This window comes from Erpetoichthys calabaricus, chromosome 3, assembly GCF_900747795.2.
Source record: "Erpetoichthys calabaricus chromosome 3, fErpCal1.3, whole genome shotgun sequence".
Taxonomy (NCBI): domain Eukaryota; kingdom Metazoa; phylum Chordata; class Cladistia; order Polypteriformes; family Polypteridae; genus Erpetoichthys; species Erpetoichthys calabaricus.
In genome coordinates this window covers 294,669,749-294,689,811 of record NC_041396.2, presented here as the reverse complement: position 1 = coordinate 294,689,811, position 20,063 = coordinate 294,669,749, and the positions used below count along the sequence as shown (strand labels likewise).

At 40.3% G+C, this 20,063-nt stretch overlaps 2 protein-coding genes across 3 annotated transcripts in view; both read right to left on the bottom strand.

Annotated features, from left to right (window-relative positions):
• LOC114644483 (keratin, type II cytoskeletal cochleal-like) lies at positions 1 to 14,465 on the bottom strand (the record flags this gene model as incomplete). The annotated part of the gene is made up of 10 exons (XM_051924219.1): positions 13,788 to 14,465; positions 11,733 to 11,956; positions 3,229 to 3,289; positions 2,793 to 2,888; positions 2,538 to 2,702; positions 2,298 to 2,423; positions 1,199 to 1,419; positions 932 to 999; positions 743 to 793; positions 1 to 161 (listed from the first exon to the last, which is right to left on the bottom strand). Coding segments are annotated over exons 1-10 (1,713 nt in total), but the record flags the coding sequence as incomplete, so codon positions are not given.
• The window catches only part of LOC114642495 (keratin, type II cytoskeletal cochleal-like), a 41,890-nt gene that overhangs the window by 254 nt on the left and 21,573 nt on the right, over positions 1 to 20,063 (bottom strand). The window lies entirely within an intron of this gene.

The window sequence follows — 20,063 nt, the reverse complement described above, 5'->3', positions numbered from 1 at the left end:
TCCAAATCCTCCTCCGACTCCACTTCCAAATCCTCCATCGAATATACTTCCAAATCCTCCTCCGAATCCTCCGAATCCACCTCCATATCCTACTCCTCCTCCAGTTCCATATCCTCCTCCCATTGTTGCACTTCCAAATCCTCCTCCTCCTGCTCCTCCACCTATAAAAATAAAAAGGACACAGTTACGTCATATTTCAACTTCAAACCTTCAGTTTTAGCATGGTTCTTTCTGTATTCACTAAAATAATGGTGATAATGTACTCTTAAAAAAAAAAAGAAATTTACAATTCAATGGTCAATGCTTATATTGGGCTGATCTTCTGTTGTTGTGTTCCTAATTGTTTAGTAAGCTCCATTATCTTTTAACACGGCCTTTTCTAAGGATGACTTAGGTTTTTTTCATCTAATACTACATAACCTTTCTAAATCACATCTCACTGTGTCATATCTGGTGTTCTTTAGCAGAAACTCTGCTTTTGGGTGGTTGAACTTAAAAGACAAACAAATACAAGGAAATAGCTTTCAGAAAGCATTCAGGTTGTTGCACTTGTTGAGTTTTACCCTTTCAGGAAAGAGGAAACTTGCAAAATCAAAGGGAAAGAAACTCATTCTGTTTTAAATGCGTTTTGTCATTTGAGTCGTACTGCTTAAGGAGCTTGTAATGCTAGACATGCCTCCAACTGAGGTGCCACCTCCACCACTACGTGATATGGCACTGCTGAATCCTGCACCTCCATTACCTCCAAATCCTCCAGCACCAACAATTCCTCCTCCTGCTCCGAAACCTCCACCTATAAAAATAAAAAGGACATAGTTGTCATATTACAGCTTCAGTGCCTCAGTGTGTTTCTTCCAGTATTCAATAAAATAATGAAGATAATCTACTCAAAAAAAAAAAAAATAGAATTTCATTGAACTCTTCTGCTTACCAGATGAAGCGCTAGTAGAAGATGTCTGAACGTGGACTGCTGTGACTGCACCTCCTCCTGAACTGAGCCTGGCAGAAAAACAGACAGATTGAAGCCTCAGTATTACAATCTTTTGATGCTTTCTAAGTTTATCTTGATCATATCATATTTATATTTTTACTTTTTTTTCTCTATTTTAAATGAGGTGCTACTACTTTCATGGCTGTTGTCTCACTAAAAATACCGTGTGGATTTCTCTCCACAGTGACAGGTGAGTTACTCTCATACCTGCTCTCCTCGCCTTCCAGTAGTTTCCTGTAGGTGGCGATCTCAATGTCCAGGGCCAGCTTGACATTCATCAGCTCCTGGTATTCACGGACCTGCAGGGCCATATCTTGTTTGGCTTTCTGCAAGGCGGCCTCCAGATCAGCGATGCGGGCCTTTGCATCTTTCACAGCCAGCTCTCCATGTTCCTCGGCTTCAGTGATTGCAGTCTCCAAGTTTGCCCTCTTGACAGGATAAAAACAATTTAACGATGTTTAAATTGGTAAACATTATGAAGTGAGGTTTTGGACTATATCTAATAATCCTGTAAACCACTGGTGTCGAACTCCAGTCCTGTTCGGCCGCAGTGGCTGCAGGTTTTCATTCTAACCATCTTCTTCATCAGTAACCTGTTTTTGCTGCTAATTAACTTCTTTTTGCCTTAATTGTAATTAACTTGACTCAGACCCCTTAGTTGTCTCTTTTTCTTTAATTAGCAGCCAAACAATAATGAGACACAAAACAAGCTGCCACAGACCAGCATTCCTGCACCCACCACACAATATCTGAAAATAAAGAAAGTTGGAGGTCTCAATAAGGTTGATCTCTCAGGTCACCAATATATTTTGACAGTGGTCTTAGAAGAATAAATTAACAGTTTTGGAAATGTCTGCTGTGGCAGAATGAGAGCAGCAACAAGCTGTGGAATTAAATAAGTGCTTTAATTACAAGCAAGAATCAGCTTCTCATTAAGAGACTGGGTGGAAGGAAATTGGTTGGAGATTGAAATCCCAGTTTAGCTGGACATCTGTTACCTCGTTTCACGTCTCATTTCTGTTTGGCTGCCATTTAATAAAGAAAGGAATAAATTGAGAGGACTGAATCCTTAAAAACAGACTATTAAAATGAAAGGAAAAGGAAGTGAATTAGCAGTGAAAACTGGTCACTGATTAGGAAAAGTGTTAGAATGAAAACCTGCAGCCACTGCGGCCCACCAGGACTGGAGCTTAGACACCCCGATGTAAATTGTGATTCTTAGTCACAGGGCATCAAGACGCAGAAAACCTTTCTGTGTGTTATACATGTTTATATAAAATGGTAGAATGAGAACTTAATGGCTTACCTGTCCCTTGAGTGCTTCAATTTCAGCTGTCAGTCTGTTGATGAAACGCTTCAGGTCTGAAATTTCAGATTTGGTGTCTTTCAGATCATCATCGTATTTTACAGCTGACGATGTCATCTCTTCATACTACAAGAATGGTAAAAGTCTTAAGATGTTTTTATGTTAATATGTGAATCGCTTCTCTATTCCTCTGTCATGTCTGGGTCTAATAATAATACGGCACATTTCTCCTTTGCTTACCTTCTGCATGTACCAGGTCTCAGCCTCTGCTCGGCTGCGGTTGGCAATGTCTTCATACTGAGCGCGCACTTCTGCCACGATGGCATTCAGATCGAGATTGCGGCTGTTATCCAACTCTAGAATCACTGAGGTGTCTTTAACCTGATTCTGTAATTCGGTGAGCTCCTGTGATTACAAACCAGAGGAAACATCAACAACTTGTGATGTCTCAGTGTTCAATTATGTCATATCATTCTGACAAATTAAGATGATTACCGCATCGTAGAGGGCACGCAAAAAGTTAATCTCATCTTGAAGTGCCTGGACCTTGGCCTCCAGTTCAACCTTGTTCATGTAAGCACCATCAACATCCTAGAGACAAGAAAGTGGCATGCAAATGCTGCAACTGTGAACTGTTTGGCATCAACTTACAGTATTACCTGAATCTGAGTGGCATGGAGTATTTTTCCAAATGTAATTTTGACAAATTTCATAATCCTATGCTATTTAAATAGGCTCTGAACATTCTGAATTACATTTTATTTGTTGTACTAGGGTGTTGTACCGTGTTAGCCATTATGAATGTAGAGAAAAGTCAAGGAAAATGACACCTTTTATTGGCTAACTAAAAAGATTACAATATGCAAGCTTTCAAGGCAACTCAGGCCCCTTCTTCAGGCAAGATTTTATTTGTTAAAATTCATATTTTTACCTTTTTCAGCAGGACAAAATCATTTTCCACTGTAGCCCTTTTGTTGATTTCATCTTCATATCTGAGTAAAAATCAAAGTATTTCGTCAGTTCGCCATTAACTGCCTAAGTGCACAGAGTCTGTGTGGATGTTTTATGGGTTCGACCAGCTGGGATGAGATCCCGTGGAACACCCAGGACTTGCTGGGAGGATTATATCTCCCATACAGCCTGGGAACGTGTTGGGATCCAACAGTATGAGTTAGCAGATGTGGCTGGGGAAGGTGAAGTATGGGCCTCACTGTTATGACTGTTGACCCAGGTGACCTGGCTTCAGAGAAGCAGTGGAGAATAAATGAATGAATGTTTTAGAATTATATTCGTGCACATTTAATATATATTGCTTTATCTCAGTTTCTTATGACCCTGAATGGAATTAAACAGTAATAAAAAATTAATGAATGAATGACTGAATCAATCAATCAGTTAATTATATTTAAAATGTATTTAAGTCTTCCAAGAATATAATATTTTAAAAATGACAGCAGTGTAAAAATTGCTTCTGTTCAGTTTAGCCTATCAAAATAGCAGGCAGCATTCAACTGCAGGTGGGATGGCCGTTCATCAAAGGACCTGGTCGTGTACAGACCCACGCTTACACTGACTGGCCAAATTAGTGTCAACAGTTAACTTCATGTGCATTACTTTGGGATTTGAGGTTTAACTATACCACCCATACCCTTGATTATTTGACAGTCGATAATTTATGTTAATACTCTCCCTGTACATTAGCTATTAGTTAATATAAGGTTGAAAGAAAGAGACTGTTAGAGACAGAGGATGATCAGTGGGCCAGAATGGTCAGACCGTGGTGGGTATTTTAGCCAGTACATCGGGAACACCCTACTCTTTTCAATTGATGCCCATGATGCATGTATGTATGTGCGTCTCGGGAATTGCAGATCTGACATTGTGGTCAGCAACACAGGAGCGCCGCAGGGGACTGTACTTTCTCCGGTCCTATTCAGCCTATATACATCAGACTTCCAATATAACTCGGAGTCCTGCCACGTGCAAAAGTTTGCTGACGACACTGCTATCGTGGGCTGCATCAGGAGTGGGCAGGAGGAGGAGTATAGAAACCTCAGCAAGGACTTTGTTAAATGGTGCGACTTAAACCACCTACAACTGAACACCAGCAAAACCAAGGAACTGGTGGTGGATTTTAGGAGACCCAGGCCCCTCATGGACCCCGTGATCATCAGAGGTGACTGTGTGCAGAGGGTGCAGACCTATAAATACCTGGGAGTGCAGCTGGACGATAAATTGGACTGGACTGCCAATACTGATTCTCTGTGCAAGAAAGGACAGAGCCGCCTGTACTTCCTTAGAAGACTGGCATCCTTCAACATCTGCAGTAAGATGCTGCAGATGTTCTATCAGACGGTTGTGGCGAGTGCCCTCTTCTACGCAGTGGTGTGCTGGGGAGGAAGCATTAAGAAGAAGGATGCCTCACACCTGGACAAACTGGTGAAGAAGGCAGGCTCTATTGTTGGCATAGAGCTGGATGGTTTGACATCCGTAGCAGAGCAACGGGCACTCAGCAGGCTCCTATCAATTATGGAGAATCCACTACATCCATTAAACAGTGTCATCTCCAGACAGAGGAGCAGTTTCAGCGACAGACTGCTGTCACTGTCCTGCTCCACTGACAGACTGAGAAGATCATTCCTCCCCCAAACTATGCGACTCTTCAATTCCACCAGAGGGGGTAAACGTTGAACATTTTTCAAGTTATTGTCTGTTTTTTACCTGCATTTTTTATTACTCTTTAATTTAATATTTTTTGCTGCTGGAGTATGTGAATTTCCCCCTGGGATTAATAAAGTATCTATCTATCTATCTATCTATCTATCTATCTATCTATCTATCTATCTATCTATCTATCTATCTATCTATCTATCTATCTATCTATCTATCTATCTATCTATCTATCTATCTATCTATCTATCTATCTATCTATCTATGCCCCCTGCTGTCCTCACCAACACCTTTTCCCGCAGCAACCCAAGATTCTCCTACTTATTCTCCCATCCTAAACACGCTCAGCTTCAGGTGGATTTTATATTTTTCTACGTAACAAAAGTGTTGAATGATTATGTGTTGCTTTTCTTCTCAGATACTCTACTCCATGTCCCAGTGTTATTCCACTCCAGTGTTATTCATTGGGTGGAGACTCCATGAGTCTGAAGCTGGCACATTACACTTTCAGCATTACTGACATTTACTGACATTTCCACTTTCCCTTGTACTGTACTGTACTGTACTTTTTTTAAAAAGTAGTCTCCCTTTTCCCACTTTGTTCTTTTCTACTCATAAATGACTGATGCTTTATTTATTTCTGTAATTTTGTTATAGCTGGAATCTTATGCAAATACTATTAGTCTGTATTCCATGAACAGATGAATACAGTGAATTGAATGAATTCAAAAAATCATTTCTGAATTGTTTCTTTCCTCACTGAACCCCATTCCAATGGACTTTACAGGTATATTTCATATTTCTCATATGTCTATAGCACTGGCAGGTTAAGTTCCTCAGTCAGAGTTACATAAGTTTTGTATTATTTTTACACTGAAGACAATGTTCATCTTACAAACAGCTGATGTTGGTGGTTGCAAGGCTGTAGACAGTTCTGGCTGCACTGGGTGAAACGCAGAAGCCAGCAATTGTAGAGCTTACCCATGCAAACCCCTGCATTGGGCCCAATTTAACTTCACAAAGTAATACGTAGATTTAAAAAACTGTTTTTAGGGGGATTTAGGTGGTCTCACAAATGTGTTAACTTGAGTGGCAGTCAGTGCTCTCGGCTACACTTTCTCCTTCAGCCACATGGCGCTATGTGTAGTTGTGCAGCTACTTTCATGCCTGCCATGTGACATTATCTGCATTTGCAAAGTTAGATGTGTGTGGCTTGGAATTTGTCACCCATCTCATCCTATTTGCTACAGCAAATCTGGCAAAGAACTTCTGTGTTTACCTCCTCGAAATGATCAGTTCATAAAATGCTGCATAATCTCCCAAATATTAAGTTATTACTAGGGGGCTCTGCCCCCTGCTTGCTTCGCTCCCCAACCCCAGGGCAGGCGCTATGCGCAAGCCACTTCGTGGCTCTGCTGCTCACGTATGGTTAAGCGGATGTGCCTCCAGGTCCATCTATGAAGAGTAACCTCTGACGAATTTTACCCAGAATTCTTTTTTGAATTGTGTCAAAAACTGCTCTTTGATCATCGTTTAATTGTGAATACATTTCCCGATATAATTTTCCATGGCCTTCCACAGATAAATCTTCATCTGCTGTTATCTCTTTCTTTACCACACATTTGTCTATTTCTTCTGGAAGTCCAAATTGCTGTATCGTTAAATCTTCTGCTTCTAACAATTCTTTGATGATCGAAAGAGCCGTTTGTTCATTAGACTTTTCATATAATGGTCCTTTGAACGCTTCCCATAATTTTAAAGCATCAACTTCACCCGTCATAATTAAGTACACTAAGAAGTGTCTTAATTTGTCAGGCATCATTACAGAAGTGGCATCAGACATCATTTCGAACATATAATTGTCTGATTTACATAATCCAGCTGCTTGTGACGCTTCTTGAAAAGTACCATACTGTACTTAGTTCCAGCTATAGTTAGAACATCTTTATATGATGTTGCTCCTTTCAATTCACGTAACAACAATTTTAAATGAAACCATTTTTGCAATTAATTTTTCTTGGATGCCACACTCCTTTTTTGTTTCTTCCATGTGTAATGTTGTGGAATTTGCGCATACGTATATGCTTTTGCATTTATTTCAGTTTAATTAAGTTCAAAATAAGCCAAAAATTTGTATGTTTAGTTTTCGCTACCATTAAAGCTTCAGCTTCTTTGCCTTCTTTAAATTGAATCCTATTCTGACCTGATAAATGAATTGGTAATAATTCAACAGAATGACTTTGACCGTGCATTGGCAATTCCATTAAATGCTTTCTATTGCACTGACGTGCCGAGTATCTAAATATGTTTGAACTTCGTCATGAGACTGTTCTTTGGATAAAGTTACATCTACTCTATCGTGCCCTTTATGAATGTACCGTATTTTTCGCACCATAAGACGCACTGTTTTTCCCCAAAAGAAGGTTGGAAATGTCTGTGCATCTTATGGAGCGAATATTGCATCACAGACCATGATGTGTATTACCTGACAAAAGTCGACATCCAGGGGTAGAGGGTGACAAAACTTACTGATACGTTACAGGCATTCCCTCTGTGCTTGGAGGAATGTTAGACTCATTGACTTGGCATCTAATCCTTGCATGTGTGTGAGTTGTGAAATGTAAACAAAGGCAAGATGGCATCGACATCTCACGATGGAGCGAAGCAAGTGCAGAAAACAAATGTTTTGCGCATTATCACTGAGTCGGACTCTGATTTTTCAGAATCTGATTTTGTTGAGAGTGATCAGGAGATCGAACAAGAGAGTGAGGATCTAGCTTCAGCTGATCGGGACACCAGCCGATGCCGCGCCAGTTGAGCGCATTCGTGCAGCCGATACGCCTATGGCAAGGTTCGTGTGGGAGGAATACCTAGACATTGATCCGTGGGAGCCAAACTGGTTACCGGACTTCACAAGACAGTATGGCTTGCTGTTGGACTCGACAGATTACCAGCCGCTGGACTACACTTCAGGCTGTTCTTTCCTGAAGCTGCCTTTCAGCTACTGTCGGACGAGACAAACAGGTATGCCGAGCAATTTTTTTAATCGATGGCTGTGCTTGCACCGCATTCTCGTTTTTCAAACTGGAAACCCACAACAAAACACGAGATGAAGGGCTTTGTGGCATTACTAATATAGATGGGACTAGACTGGCGATATAACTTCAGGGAGCATTGGTCCAAACATGCGTGATGATAGGTACGTGCTCCTGCAATGTGACTGTGAGCAACTGAGCTTCATAAATTCTAAAACTAGCGATGAGGAGTTCTTGGGGTTTCCATCAAACTAGAAGAGTGCTTGAACCATAAAGTCTCTCCTTATTTGTTAATGACAGTGATGATGTTTCTTAATACCACTGTTGAATTTACATGGTTGAAATATTATTGTGCTATATTTTATTAAACATATTAGTACACCATTTGGTTCAGAATTTAATCTCCTCCTCTAAACCTAGGTGCGTCTAATGGTCAGGTGCGTCTTATGGAGAAAAAATACTTTACTTGTAGATGTACTTAATACTCATAACCGATGCACAATACTCGACACTAATATGACAATTGAATCGTTTGAGCAAAAAGGGGTTATACGGTCTAATCATTGAATTATAGATCTTCACAATTTTACAATCTTACTTTCCGTGATAAGTGTGTTGTTCATGACGATTATCTCTACGGCGACTATCAGGAAAGCCAGTCTTAGTCACATCTGTTGAATTAACAAAACCTTTAGGAAATTTCTGTAAACACTTTTTTTGTTTTGAGTCACAACATACTGAATCTTTTAAATGAGGTCCATGAGACATGAGTTTAATGACTTTGACAAACCGATCCACATCTTCAGCAGGTAATAATTTATTTTGCAAAGTAACCAATAAATGCGCAAGTAATCAATAACGTCCAAATAATAAGTATTCTTTTATTGGGAACTTAAAGTGAGGAAAACGTAAAAATTTATAAGAGCTGAGAGTGCAAGAACTGTGTCTGACAAAAGCATTCACATGAATGAGACGTGAGAGGACCGGTAACTGAAAATGGTTGAGAGGAGGGCAGGACCCACTTGGAAAAAATCTCTTGGATAGAGTCTCGTCTCGTCTCATCTCAAGATGTCCTTTTATAATAGAGAGATATATTTTAGAATGAGTTTCTCTTTGTTTTCTTCTGTTTAAAGGAACTGTTAACGTGTCATTACATCATTACAGTTCGTAGACTTTGAACCAGTCTAACACTTGGGTAGTATAAATTTTTTCACATAAGTTAAGCTTTGATGCTCAGTTTTTAGAGTGTGAAGACTTTTATTGTAATGCATTAACTGTTTAAGACGAATTCTGAAATTACTATTTTTAAGATGAAATTCCACATTATTTTTTTATTAATGTGGCTGTGGCCATGTTGAAAAAAAGTATGCGTTTTGTTACGACTAACGTACATGTAGTGGACTGATTGTGTTTTATCATCTTCAGTTGATCTTGTGAAAATAATGTGTTGATTAATTTACCAGTAAAACTACAGCAAGTAGCCAACACTGCTTGAATTAGTTGAATTAGTTTAATAATATTAATGATGATGATTGATGCTTAATTTTGATTTAACTTTAATTTGATACTTGATTTGGATGATACATTGGACTGGTCAATACTGATTCTCTATGCAAGAGAGGACAGAGCCGGCTGTACTTCCTTAGAAGACTGGCGTCCCTCAACATCTGCAATAAGATGCTGCAGATGTTCTATCAAATGGTTGTGGCGAGTGCCCTCTTCTACGCGGTGGTGTGCTGGGGAGGCAGCATTAAGAAGAAGGACGCCTCACGCCTGGACAAACTGGTGAGGAAGGCAGGCTCTATTGTAGGCATGGAGCTGGACAGTTTGACATCCGTGGCAGAGTGAAGGGCGCTGAGCAGACTCCTATCAATCATGGAGAATCCACTGCATCCACTGAACAGGATCATCTCCAGACAGAGGAGCAGCTTCAGCGACAGACTGAGGAGATCGTTCCTCACCCACACTGTGCGACTCTTCAATTCCACCCGGGGGGGTAAACGTTAACATTATTCAAAGTTATTGTCTGGTTTTTCCAGCATTTTTATTACTCTTTAATATTGTTTTTGTATCAGCATGCTGCTGCTGGAGTATGTGAATTTCCCCTTGGGATTAATAAAGTATCTATCTATCTATCTATCTATCTATCTATCTATCTATCTATCTATCTATCTATCTATCTATCTATCTATCTATCTATCTATCTATCTATCTATCTATCTATCTATCTATCTATCTATCTAATTGATTCCTGAGGGGAGATTTCACATTACCTTTGGGGGTCTTTGTTTATTTTACCTCATTATTTAATATTCAGGTATATCTCATATATATTCATTGTAAAGCTACTACTTATTTCCCTATTCTAGTATTAAACCATCATCAGCTTCCTCTTGTCATCCTGTACCTTCATCTGCTCTCATACAGTATTAGAGCCATTTGGACACATATCATCCTCTTTATCTGCAACCTCAAACTAATTTAAATCACCTCCATTCCATCTTATCTTTTGCTTGCACAGTAATTCTTTTTCTTATTGTACTGAGATAAAATGTATAATAACTTAATATTTTGGAGCTTATGCTGCATTTTATGAGCTGACCATTTTGGGGTGAAAAAGAAGGAGTGCTTTGGCAGATCAACTAAAATGCCCCACAGAGGCAAGGAGGGTGGGATGGGGTGATGAACTCCGAATGTCAAGTAGGAGTGGACATACTTGGCAGGTAGGATGAAGTTTTCAGAATAAAAGTTTGTCACACATGAAGTTGTCAAGTTAGACTACATTTAATAGGGAAAATAGAATATACATATAAGACCAAGAAGAGCCAGCCTAAGATCCACACGATTTTACAAAGGCCAGCTTGGATGTTTCCAATTAAATTTGATAATAAAGTTAAACCTAACAGACGAGCAAATAGGATCGGGTGGTGGAAGTTATTGCAAACCTTATCTTGTGAAGGCATAAATCTGTTCTCTCTCATTTAAGAACTGCAGTGTCTCTGACCGCAAGGGCCTACAATGGAGAGTGCACACAGCAGGAAAGATCATTGGGACCTTTCTACCCTCCATTAAAGACATTTTATCAAGCGCTGTACTTGCAAAGCCCATGGCATTCTGAAGGATTGCCCACACCATTCCCACAGTCTCTTTGTCCTACTTCCATCAGGCAGAAAGTATCGTAGCATTCAAACCACTTCTGCCAGCTTCCATAGTTCCTCCCTCCTGACATTGCCTGTCCTACTCAACATTTGCCCCCTAGCTGCAGCAGTACCCTTCTCCACCTGACTAACTATATAAACATAGATGTTACATGGGTGGGTCTGAAATCCCTAACCCTCCCACTCCCTGTGTATGTGCACATCCCGCTGAGCTCTGCAATCTGCCCCCCCGAGGACCATGACAGTTTGTTCACTCTTGAGATTTGTACTCGAAATTTTCAGAAGCTCAGGCATACTTTTCAGAAGGCAAAGGATAATCCACACGTGTGAAATGAAAAATTAAATTATTATGAGTTATTTTTGACAGCAGTCTCACTCCATACTACTTCCTCTTGCATTTATTCATTAGTTTCATTCTTGTTGTAACTCTGCCTAACACTCATGTACCTTCCTATTGGAGTACAATAAGTTGCACTTTTGTTGTTACCCCTTTATATTCGAAGTACGTAATCAGCATTTTCACATTCAGCATTGCCTGCCTTATTTAAATTGCTCTATTTTCGTGAACTCACTTGTTCTTGAAGTCTTCCACCAAGCCTTGCATGTTTTTCAAATCTAAATCCAGCCTAATTTTCTCATTGTTCAAGCCGTCCAGCTGCCGACGTAGATTAGCAATGTAGGCTTCAAACATGGGTTCAATATTAGATCTTACACCACCTGGACCACTACCACTTTGCTCTTGCAGGAGGTTCCATTTGGTCTCCAGCATCTTGTTCTGCTGCTCCAGAAAGCGGACCTGCAGATAGGTGCAAATAAGAAACAAAGCTGAGTGGACTGAGCATTAACATATTAATGAAATGTGCTAATATCATTATAAGGTTGCCAGATTACATTATGAGAATACAGTGTCGAAGAGCATTTTTCCTTTCTTTATACTGGTGTGCACTGAACATCACAGTAACGCCATCTTGATTCTCCTCATCTTTGCAGCTCTCTCATTGTAAAGCACTGCCATTGAAAGCCACGCCTTAGCTGATCTCGTTCTGACACCTTCTTCAGGTGTGATTGGTTAGCAGAAGGGTGTGGAAGGACAAGTAGATCCCTTTTACATGTCAGCAGTCATTATGTTAATTCTTTTCAATGGCAAGTAAAACAAATGAATCAACTCTACTTAGATTATAGATTTATGTTGGTTCAAGAATCTGTAGACTTGATAATGTGACTCAAATTGCACCCAATATTTTTCTAATGTAAATCCAATTATTGCTGTACATGGTTATGTTTATTTATGTGGAAATAAAATTATATACAAGTTGTCAAAATATGTTAGAGCCCCTGTGTACAACCAAATCCTAATTATACCACATAGCTGGAGGAACTCAGAAGAGGTACTTTGCATTGTCTTTGGCAACAGCAGAATATTGGGGGTGTTTGGTGCAGCGCCCCCAAATCTGACGCTGTATCCCTTCTTGTGCAAAACAAAATTGAAATTCAACTTCCATAAATGTTTGATTCAGACAGCCCGAGGCTATGACTATAGGTGACATCCTCCTTAATAAAATCCCCGTGTGCGTCCATGTGTCCGTGTCTTCTGGTGAAGTGCGCATGCGCGGGGCACGGAGCGATGCTTCAAAGGCCGCCTGACGCGTCACACAAGACAGAGAGGGCAGGACCTATAAAATATCTCGCGGCAGTTCCAATCGGAATACGGTAAATGAGGTAAGACCTAAAACAGAAAACACGACAAATCCGATCGGGTACTGAGACGCAGAGACCAGCTTCTCCATTGTTGTGCAAGTGCTCACTCTGACTATGTCAGATTTGCGATTAAGAAGCTTGGCCCAGTAAAGTGTAAAGTAAAAGTAGATTTATTTTCGTGCAAATTACATTAGTTGCTGGGGAGAATCTGCTGTTTGCCCAATGTTGTTGCAGAAAATTAAACGCATATTATGGACAGCAAAGCCAGTATTACTGTCAGAGAAAATTACAGGCATTTTACGGAAAAAATTTAATGAAAAGGTTCCTTGCCATTTAATATAGACTGTTCCTTCTAATGTTTATGGACTACTGTTCTAGCTCCCGTTATTGTAACGGGCTTAATGACTAGTTTTTAATAAACACCAACATTGCTGCTACAGGTGCCATTCAGACAGAAGTAACCATTTTGCTTTTTATTCTTTTTTAGTTAAAGTGCTGCCTTCTTACAGCTCTCTAATAAGAACAACCAATCCTCAGAAACACATCTCTGCAGCATTTACACACCAGTTCTGTTCAAATATATTTCAAAAGCACAATATTAAAGGGATCATTAAAGCAGAGATAAGTTAAAAGCCATCTATGCAGCATGCTTCATTATCGACTGCCATTCAAATTTAAGGTGCAAATAGCCTGGCATGCTTGCCTTCTTCATATTTCAAAACTGGCACATCTAGAAATGTTCCCAACAGATAATGTTTGGAAACAAATGCCAATAAAATGAATTTCTTGATCTTTTGTGCTATGGTTAAATGTTCAAACTCTTCAATCCAAAATCTTGATGTGTTAGCTTAAAACATTCAATTTCTTGTATCTTTACAAGTGCTTATCCTTATCAGACCCAACTGAATTTATTAAATGGGTAGACTTACCTTGTCAATGAAGGAGGCAAAGCGATTGTTGAGGATCTTGATCTGCTCCTTTTCCTGGGCTCGTACTTGCTGAATGTTGGGATCAATTTCCAGGTTGAGAGGGGCCAGTAAACTCTGGTTAACGGTGACTGATGTGATTGGTGTTGCTGGACCCATTACACCGTGCAATCCGCCACCCATTCCACCGCCAATTCCACTGCCCAATCCGCCACCAATTCCACCGCCGAATCCGCCACCATATCCGGTACCTAATCCTCCAACGAGCCTGCTACTGAATCCTCCACCATATCCTCTACCTAATCCTACTTCTGCCCCTCTAGAAAGTGGTGATCCAATTCCACCCCCAGAACGAACCGCAAAGCCGGCACCACCACCACCACCAGCCTTATAGCTGCTACCGCTTGAGAATAAAGTGCTAACAGGAGCTGCCCTGGACCTGGACACAAAGCTCATTCTTTGCCTGCTCATCGGCAGAATCATTGATTTAGAGGTTCCTCGTCCCCCACTGCTCCTTATACTAGTAGTCTTGCTGAGACTCATTTTTGCCTTTCACTAGTTTGTCTAAATCTAATTGGTGCAAACAAACTAGAAAAAGAACTGAGACTAGAGCAAGCTGTGAGAAAGGCTCTGGCCAAGAACAGTCCGCAGTCCAAGAAGGAGTCCTATGTGATGCCTACAGAGGTGAGCTCTTTTATAGCTTAGTTCTGCCCATTCCAGAAGGCGGGCCTACCCCTCCTATTGCCTTGCCCTGCTGTGGACCGTCCCATCTAAATAAATAAGTATTAGAGTGATGTAAGAGATGTAAACTGTTGTGCCGGGACACAGCCAAGCAAATGGCAGTCTACGAGGGAGAGAGCAAAGTCAGAGAGGTGGGTGATGTCTGTTGCTTTGTTCCTGGACAGAAGAGGCATCTCTAAGTGGATTCAGAAAACCAGCACATGTGATAAAACTCTGTAGTTGATCCCAAAGGACCTCTGCCACTAACCACAGTGCTGTCTTTCTCCTTTTTGCAGAACCTATCTTTCATACAATTTCCTTCTGTAATACTCATTGAACCTTTCCTCCATCTTGCTGTAAAAAATTGAAGAGAATATGAATACCCCTACAAGAATGCCACAGAGAAGACAAAAATATTACTGGTTTCTGGCCTTTACTGAAGGGTTGATAGCATTAGGAGCAGCAAAGTTGTTTGCATTTGTAATAAACTCTATTAATCCTGTAAAGCAGCCATTGTCCTTAGACAATTGGAAAACTTTTTCATATTATATTTAAAATATTGCTTTATCTCATCACTCATTTAAGCAAATGGTGAACAAGCTTCTTTTCAAATGCTTAACTTTTCAGAGCCAATTGTTGTATCTTATTGAAAGAGACCCTCATCTCCAATATAAAAAACATTATGAAACCCACTTTAGTTAATTCCTTCTATCCTGACAACATCAAGTACAATACAGTAACCACTCCTAGAAGGTGAGGTGGGGTCCAATCAATCATAGACCCACTCACAGGATTTAGAGTTGCCTGTTAACAAAACATGGCTGTCTTTGGAAGTGCAGAAGGAAAAGATGGACATCAGGAGAATGTACTTTGTGTTGTATTTTAGCATAACATAATGTTCTTCAGTCCACTTCATCAATTTAGGATCATAGAAGGCCGTACTGACCCCAGCAGCACTGGGCACATTGTCACCTCACACATGCACCAACTTTTGTGCACGGATGTAAAAGCATTAATACCAAAGGATAATCACTAATTAAAAAAACAGTCCTAGTATTCTAAAGATTTCTTTCATTAGGAACCTGATACTCTAACCAAACAAATCTTTTATGTCTTTATTTTTAGTTAATGTTACAGCAACCCAGCCATCTTAAGCATCACTGTTCCTAGAATGTCATTAGATTGTTGCATGTATTTCAGAAGCTTTTCTGTAAGGAGGCATTCATATTGACCAGCATCTCACAAACAGTAGAAATATAAATAAAATTAAATCCAATAAAAACAGGCAATGAAAAAGCACCCCAAACACAGCAGTAGTAGTCATGTAAACTGTAAAGTTCTCCAGATTTCACTGTTGCCTGCATAATCTCTGTCTACTGTCTACTTGCCTTTAAACACAGATAAACAGAGATGTTAATTGTTGGAGAGAATGATGATGATCATAACAATTTTTTGTCATCATTTAACTCAGTTCGAATCCCCTGTCAATTTTACTGAATCAGCCCGCAATCTCGGAGTTATCTTTGACTCTAGCATGTCATTTAAAGCGCATATTACAAAGTTGTCCAAATCGTGTTTCTTACATCTTAAAAATGTTAGGAAATTAAGGTTTTTTCTAAATAAGCAGGATTCTGAGATATTAATTCATGCATTTATTTCTAGTAGAATTGACTACTGCAGTGCGGTGTTCACTGGATGTTCAAACTGTTCTCTATACAGCCTCCAGTTAATCCAAAATGCGGCTGCAAGAATTATTACAAGAACAAGAAAATACGAACACATAACTCCAGTTCTTAAATCCTTACACTGGCTCTCAGTTAAGTTTAGGGCTGATTTCAAAATCCTTCTTTTAACATATAAAGCCTTAAATGGCCAAGGTCCGGCTTACTTGACTGAACTTATCATGACTTACAAACCAGAGCGCACATTAAGATCTCAAAATGCCGGTCTGCTTATGATTGTGAGGATTAATAAAATAACAATAGGAGGTCGAGCTTTTAGTTACAGGGGCCCTAAACTGTGGAATGGTCTGCCTGCTACTATAAGTGATGCCCCTTCACTCTCAGGCCTCTTCACACCTCAGACTCACAACTTCAGTTTAGCACACCCTGACTAGAGCTGCTGATTAACTGTACAGACTGCATCTCTGTTGTTAGTCATTAACACTAAAACATAAGTAACATGATAGTTAGAATTGGATACTAACCCTCACCTATTCCGTTTCTCTTCTCGGTACTCAAATGTGGCAGTTGGTGCCACGGCCTTCCTGTCAGGTTGTTTTGCCTGCCTAAGGTAAAGTCATCCCTGATGGAGGAAGTGTGGGAAAGAGGGTTCCTTTCATCGGATTGGCTGGCCCAGCACTGTTTCAGCCTTGGAATGGCCAAATGGGGGAGGCCGGTTGATGGATGAGGTCTCCAGGACTCTAAATATATCCAAATCTTATTATGTGATATCATCTACTGTTAAATTCTGCTCCATACTTCTAAAAGTTTTATTTTTATACTGTATTGAGGATTTGTTCTATTCTTTGTATTGTATTATATTGTATTGACCCCCTTCTTTTGACACCCACTGCAAACCCAACCTACCTGGAAAGGGGTCTATAATTGAACTGCCTTTCCCAATGTTTCTTCCATTTTTTCCTACAAGGTTTTTTTGGGAGTTTTTCCTTGTCTTCTTAGAGAGTCAAGGCTGGGGGGCTGTCAAGAGGCAGGGCCTGTTAAAGCCCATTGCGGCACTTCTTGTGTGATTTTGGGCTATATAAAAATAAATTGTATTGTATTGTATTGTGTCTAATTCCTGCTTCTTTCAGTCCACATTTGAAATGCTTTCTTTCAGACAGCATATCCTCACTAGGTGCTTTACACTGTAATCTTAATCCCAGTGTTGATTTTAAAATAACAAGATAAAGGACAAGGCCATTCAAGTTGTAAAATGTGATGGAAACATATGTGGATGAGTCTGCTTGGAGAAACATGAACTGATAGGCCAAGGGGATAAGATAACTATGAGATGATATTAGGGGAGAGGCAGGACCAGTGTAATTGGTGCATAAGAGTAAAATTTGAGAAGAATGTTAAAGATATGATCAATGAGAATGCAACAAAAGAAATATGTTTCCAGTCATTCCTGGAATATAAGGACTGATGGATCTGTGGAACGAAACTGTGATTTTAAATTGAGTTCATCGAGAACACTTGTTTAGGATAAGTTTTGCACAAACATTAAAAAGTTTTACTTTACACAGAGAACCACAGATACATGGGATAGGCTACCAAGTAGTGTGGTAGACTGTAGGACTTTAGGGACCTCCAATACTCGACTTGCTGCTGTTTTAGAAGAAGTAGAAAGGACTGGTGAGCTTTGTTAGTCTGAATGGCCTGTTCTGGTTCAGATTGTTCTAATGCTTTAACTTTACAAAGTGACATAGAGTGACAGTTGTAGTAAACAGGAGTCAGAGAGTTATATTAGTGTCGAGCAGAAGTTAACAGAGGTCTTTGAAATATTGAGAAAAGTCAGTGTCAGAGCACCACAGGTGAAGAGTCAGGAATGACAGGTCACCTGGAGAGCTACAACTCACAACTTTGTAAAGCTACTGTGGCAAGCTGAGCCTGTATGTACAGGGCCCCAAAGTCTGTATGAGGATCAGCCCATCAGTCTGAGGCTGAACACTAACTATTGAAGTACAACGTACCTGTGATTATATCTCTCTTCTGGTTTAAATTGCTACTGTGCCTGTTGGTCATCTGTATAGTTTGTCAATTATTATCAACTGATGCCGTTTGTCATTTACCTTATCCAGTTGTGCCTCCTGGCTGCTAGTCCAACCCATGGGAAACGGTACCAGAGGTTAAATAATAATGTATATTATGTTTGCAAAGCCTTGGAAACAAATTCTTACTTATGCACAGGTGGTTGAAATAAAGCCAAGAAACTTGGGCCAACTTATTTTGAAGTTCACAATTGCACTGGAGTTCATTAACTTTCAAGTGCAAGGCTTCTGAAGAATTCTCAACATTGATAGCAAACCGAGATGAAACAAACTGCAAAGTCTCCCTCACAGATCCCGCAAGGATGATTCAAATTCATAACGATTCAAGGCAGCCTGAGTTTCATATCTGGTGCAGTCCTGAGTTCTTTGATCTCTGATCTGTGCCACTTTTACACAATGTGTCCCCTTGGTGGACACAGCCATTTTTCAAAGTTGTTAAGAAGAGGGAGGAACATAGAGTGGAGGAAAGATGCACACAGGTGGATTACATCCTTTGCAGAAGAGTCTATCTGAAGGAGATTGAAGACTGTAAAATGGTGGCAGGGGAAAGTGTAGTTAAGCAGCATAGGATGGTGGTCTGTAGGATGACGTTGGAGATCAAAAAGAGGAGCAGAGTGAGAGCAGAGCCAAGGATCAAATGGTGGGAGTTGAAAAAGGTAGACTGCAAAGTTAAGTTTAGGGAGAAGGTGAGACAGGCACTGGGTGGTAGTGAAGGGGTACCAGACAGTTGGGAAACTACAGCAGATGTAATAAGGGTGACAGCAAGAAAGATGCTTGGCGTGACATCTGGACAGAGGAAAAGGAATCCTGGTGGTGGATTGGTAAGGTACAGGAGAGTATACAGAGGAAGAGGATGGCAAAGATGAAGTGGGATAGTCAGATAGATGCAGAAAGTAGACAAGAGTACAAGGAGATAAGTCGCAAGGTGAAGAGAGAGGTGGCGAAGGCTAAAGAAAAGGCATATAATGAGTTGTATGAGAGATTGGACATTAAGAATGGAGAAAAGGGCCTGTACCGATTGGCTAGACAGAGGGACTGAGCTGGGAAAGATGTGCAGCAGGTTAGGGTAATAAAGGATAAAGATGGAAACGTACGCACAAGCGAGGAGAGTGTGTTGAGCTGATGGAAAGAGTACTTTGAGAGGCTTATGAATGAAAAGAATGAGAGAGAGAAGAGGTTGGATGATGTGGAGATAGTGAATCAGGAAGTACAACAGATTAGCAAGGAGGAAGAATGGACAGCTATGAAGAGGATGAAGAATGGAAAGGCCGTTGGTCCAGATGACATACCTGTAGAAGCATGGAGGTGTTTAGGAGAGATGGCAGTGGAGTTTTTAACCAGATTGTTTAATGGAATCTTGGAAAGTGAGAGGATGCCTGAGGAGTGGAGAAGAAGTGTACTGGTGCCGATATTTAAGAATAAGGGGGATGTGCAGAGCTGTAGTAACTACAGGGGGTAAAATTGATGAGCCACAGCATGAAGTTATGGGAAAGAGTAGTGGAAGCTCGGTTAAGAAGTGAAGTGATAATTAGTATGCAGCAGTATGGTTTCATGCCAAGAAAGAGCACCACAGATGCGATGTTTGCTCTGATAATGTTGATGGAGAAGTGTAGATAAGGCCAGAAGGAGTTGCATTGCATCTTTGTGGACCTGGAGAAAGCATATGAGAGGATGCCTCGAGAGGAGTTGTGGTATTGTATGAGGAGGTCGGGAGTGGCAGAGAAGTATGTAAGAGTTTTACAGGATATGTACGAGGGAAGTGTGACAGTGGTGAGGTCTGCAGTAGG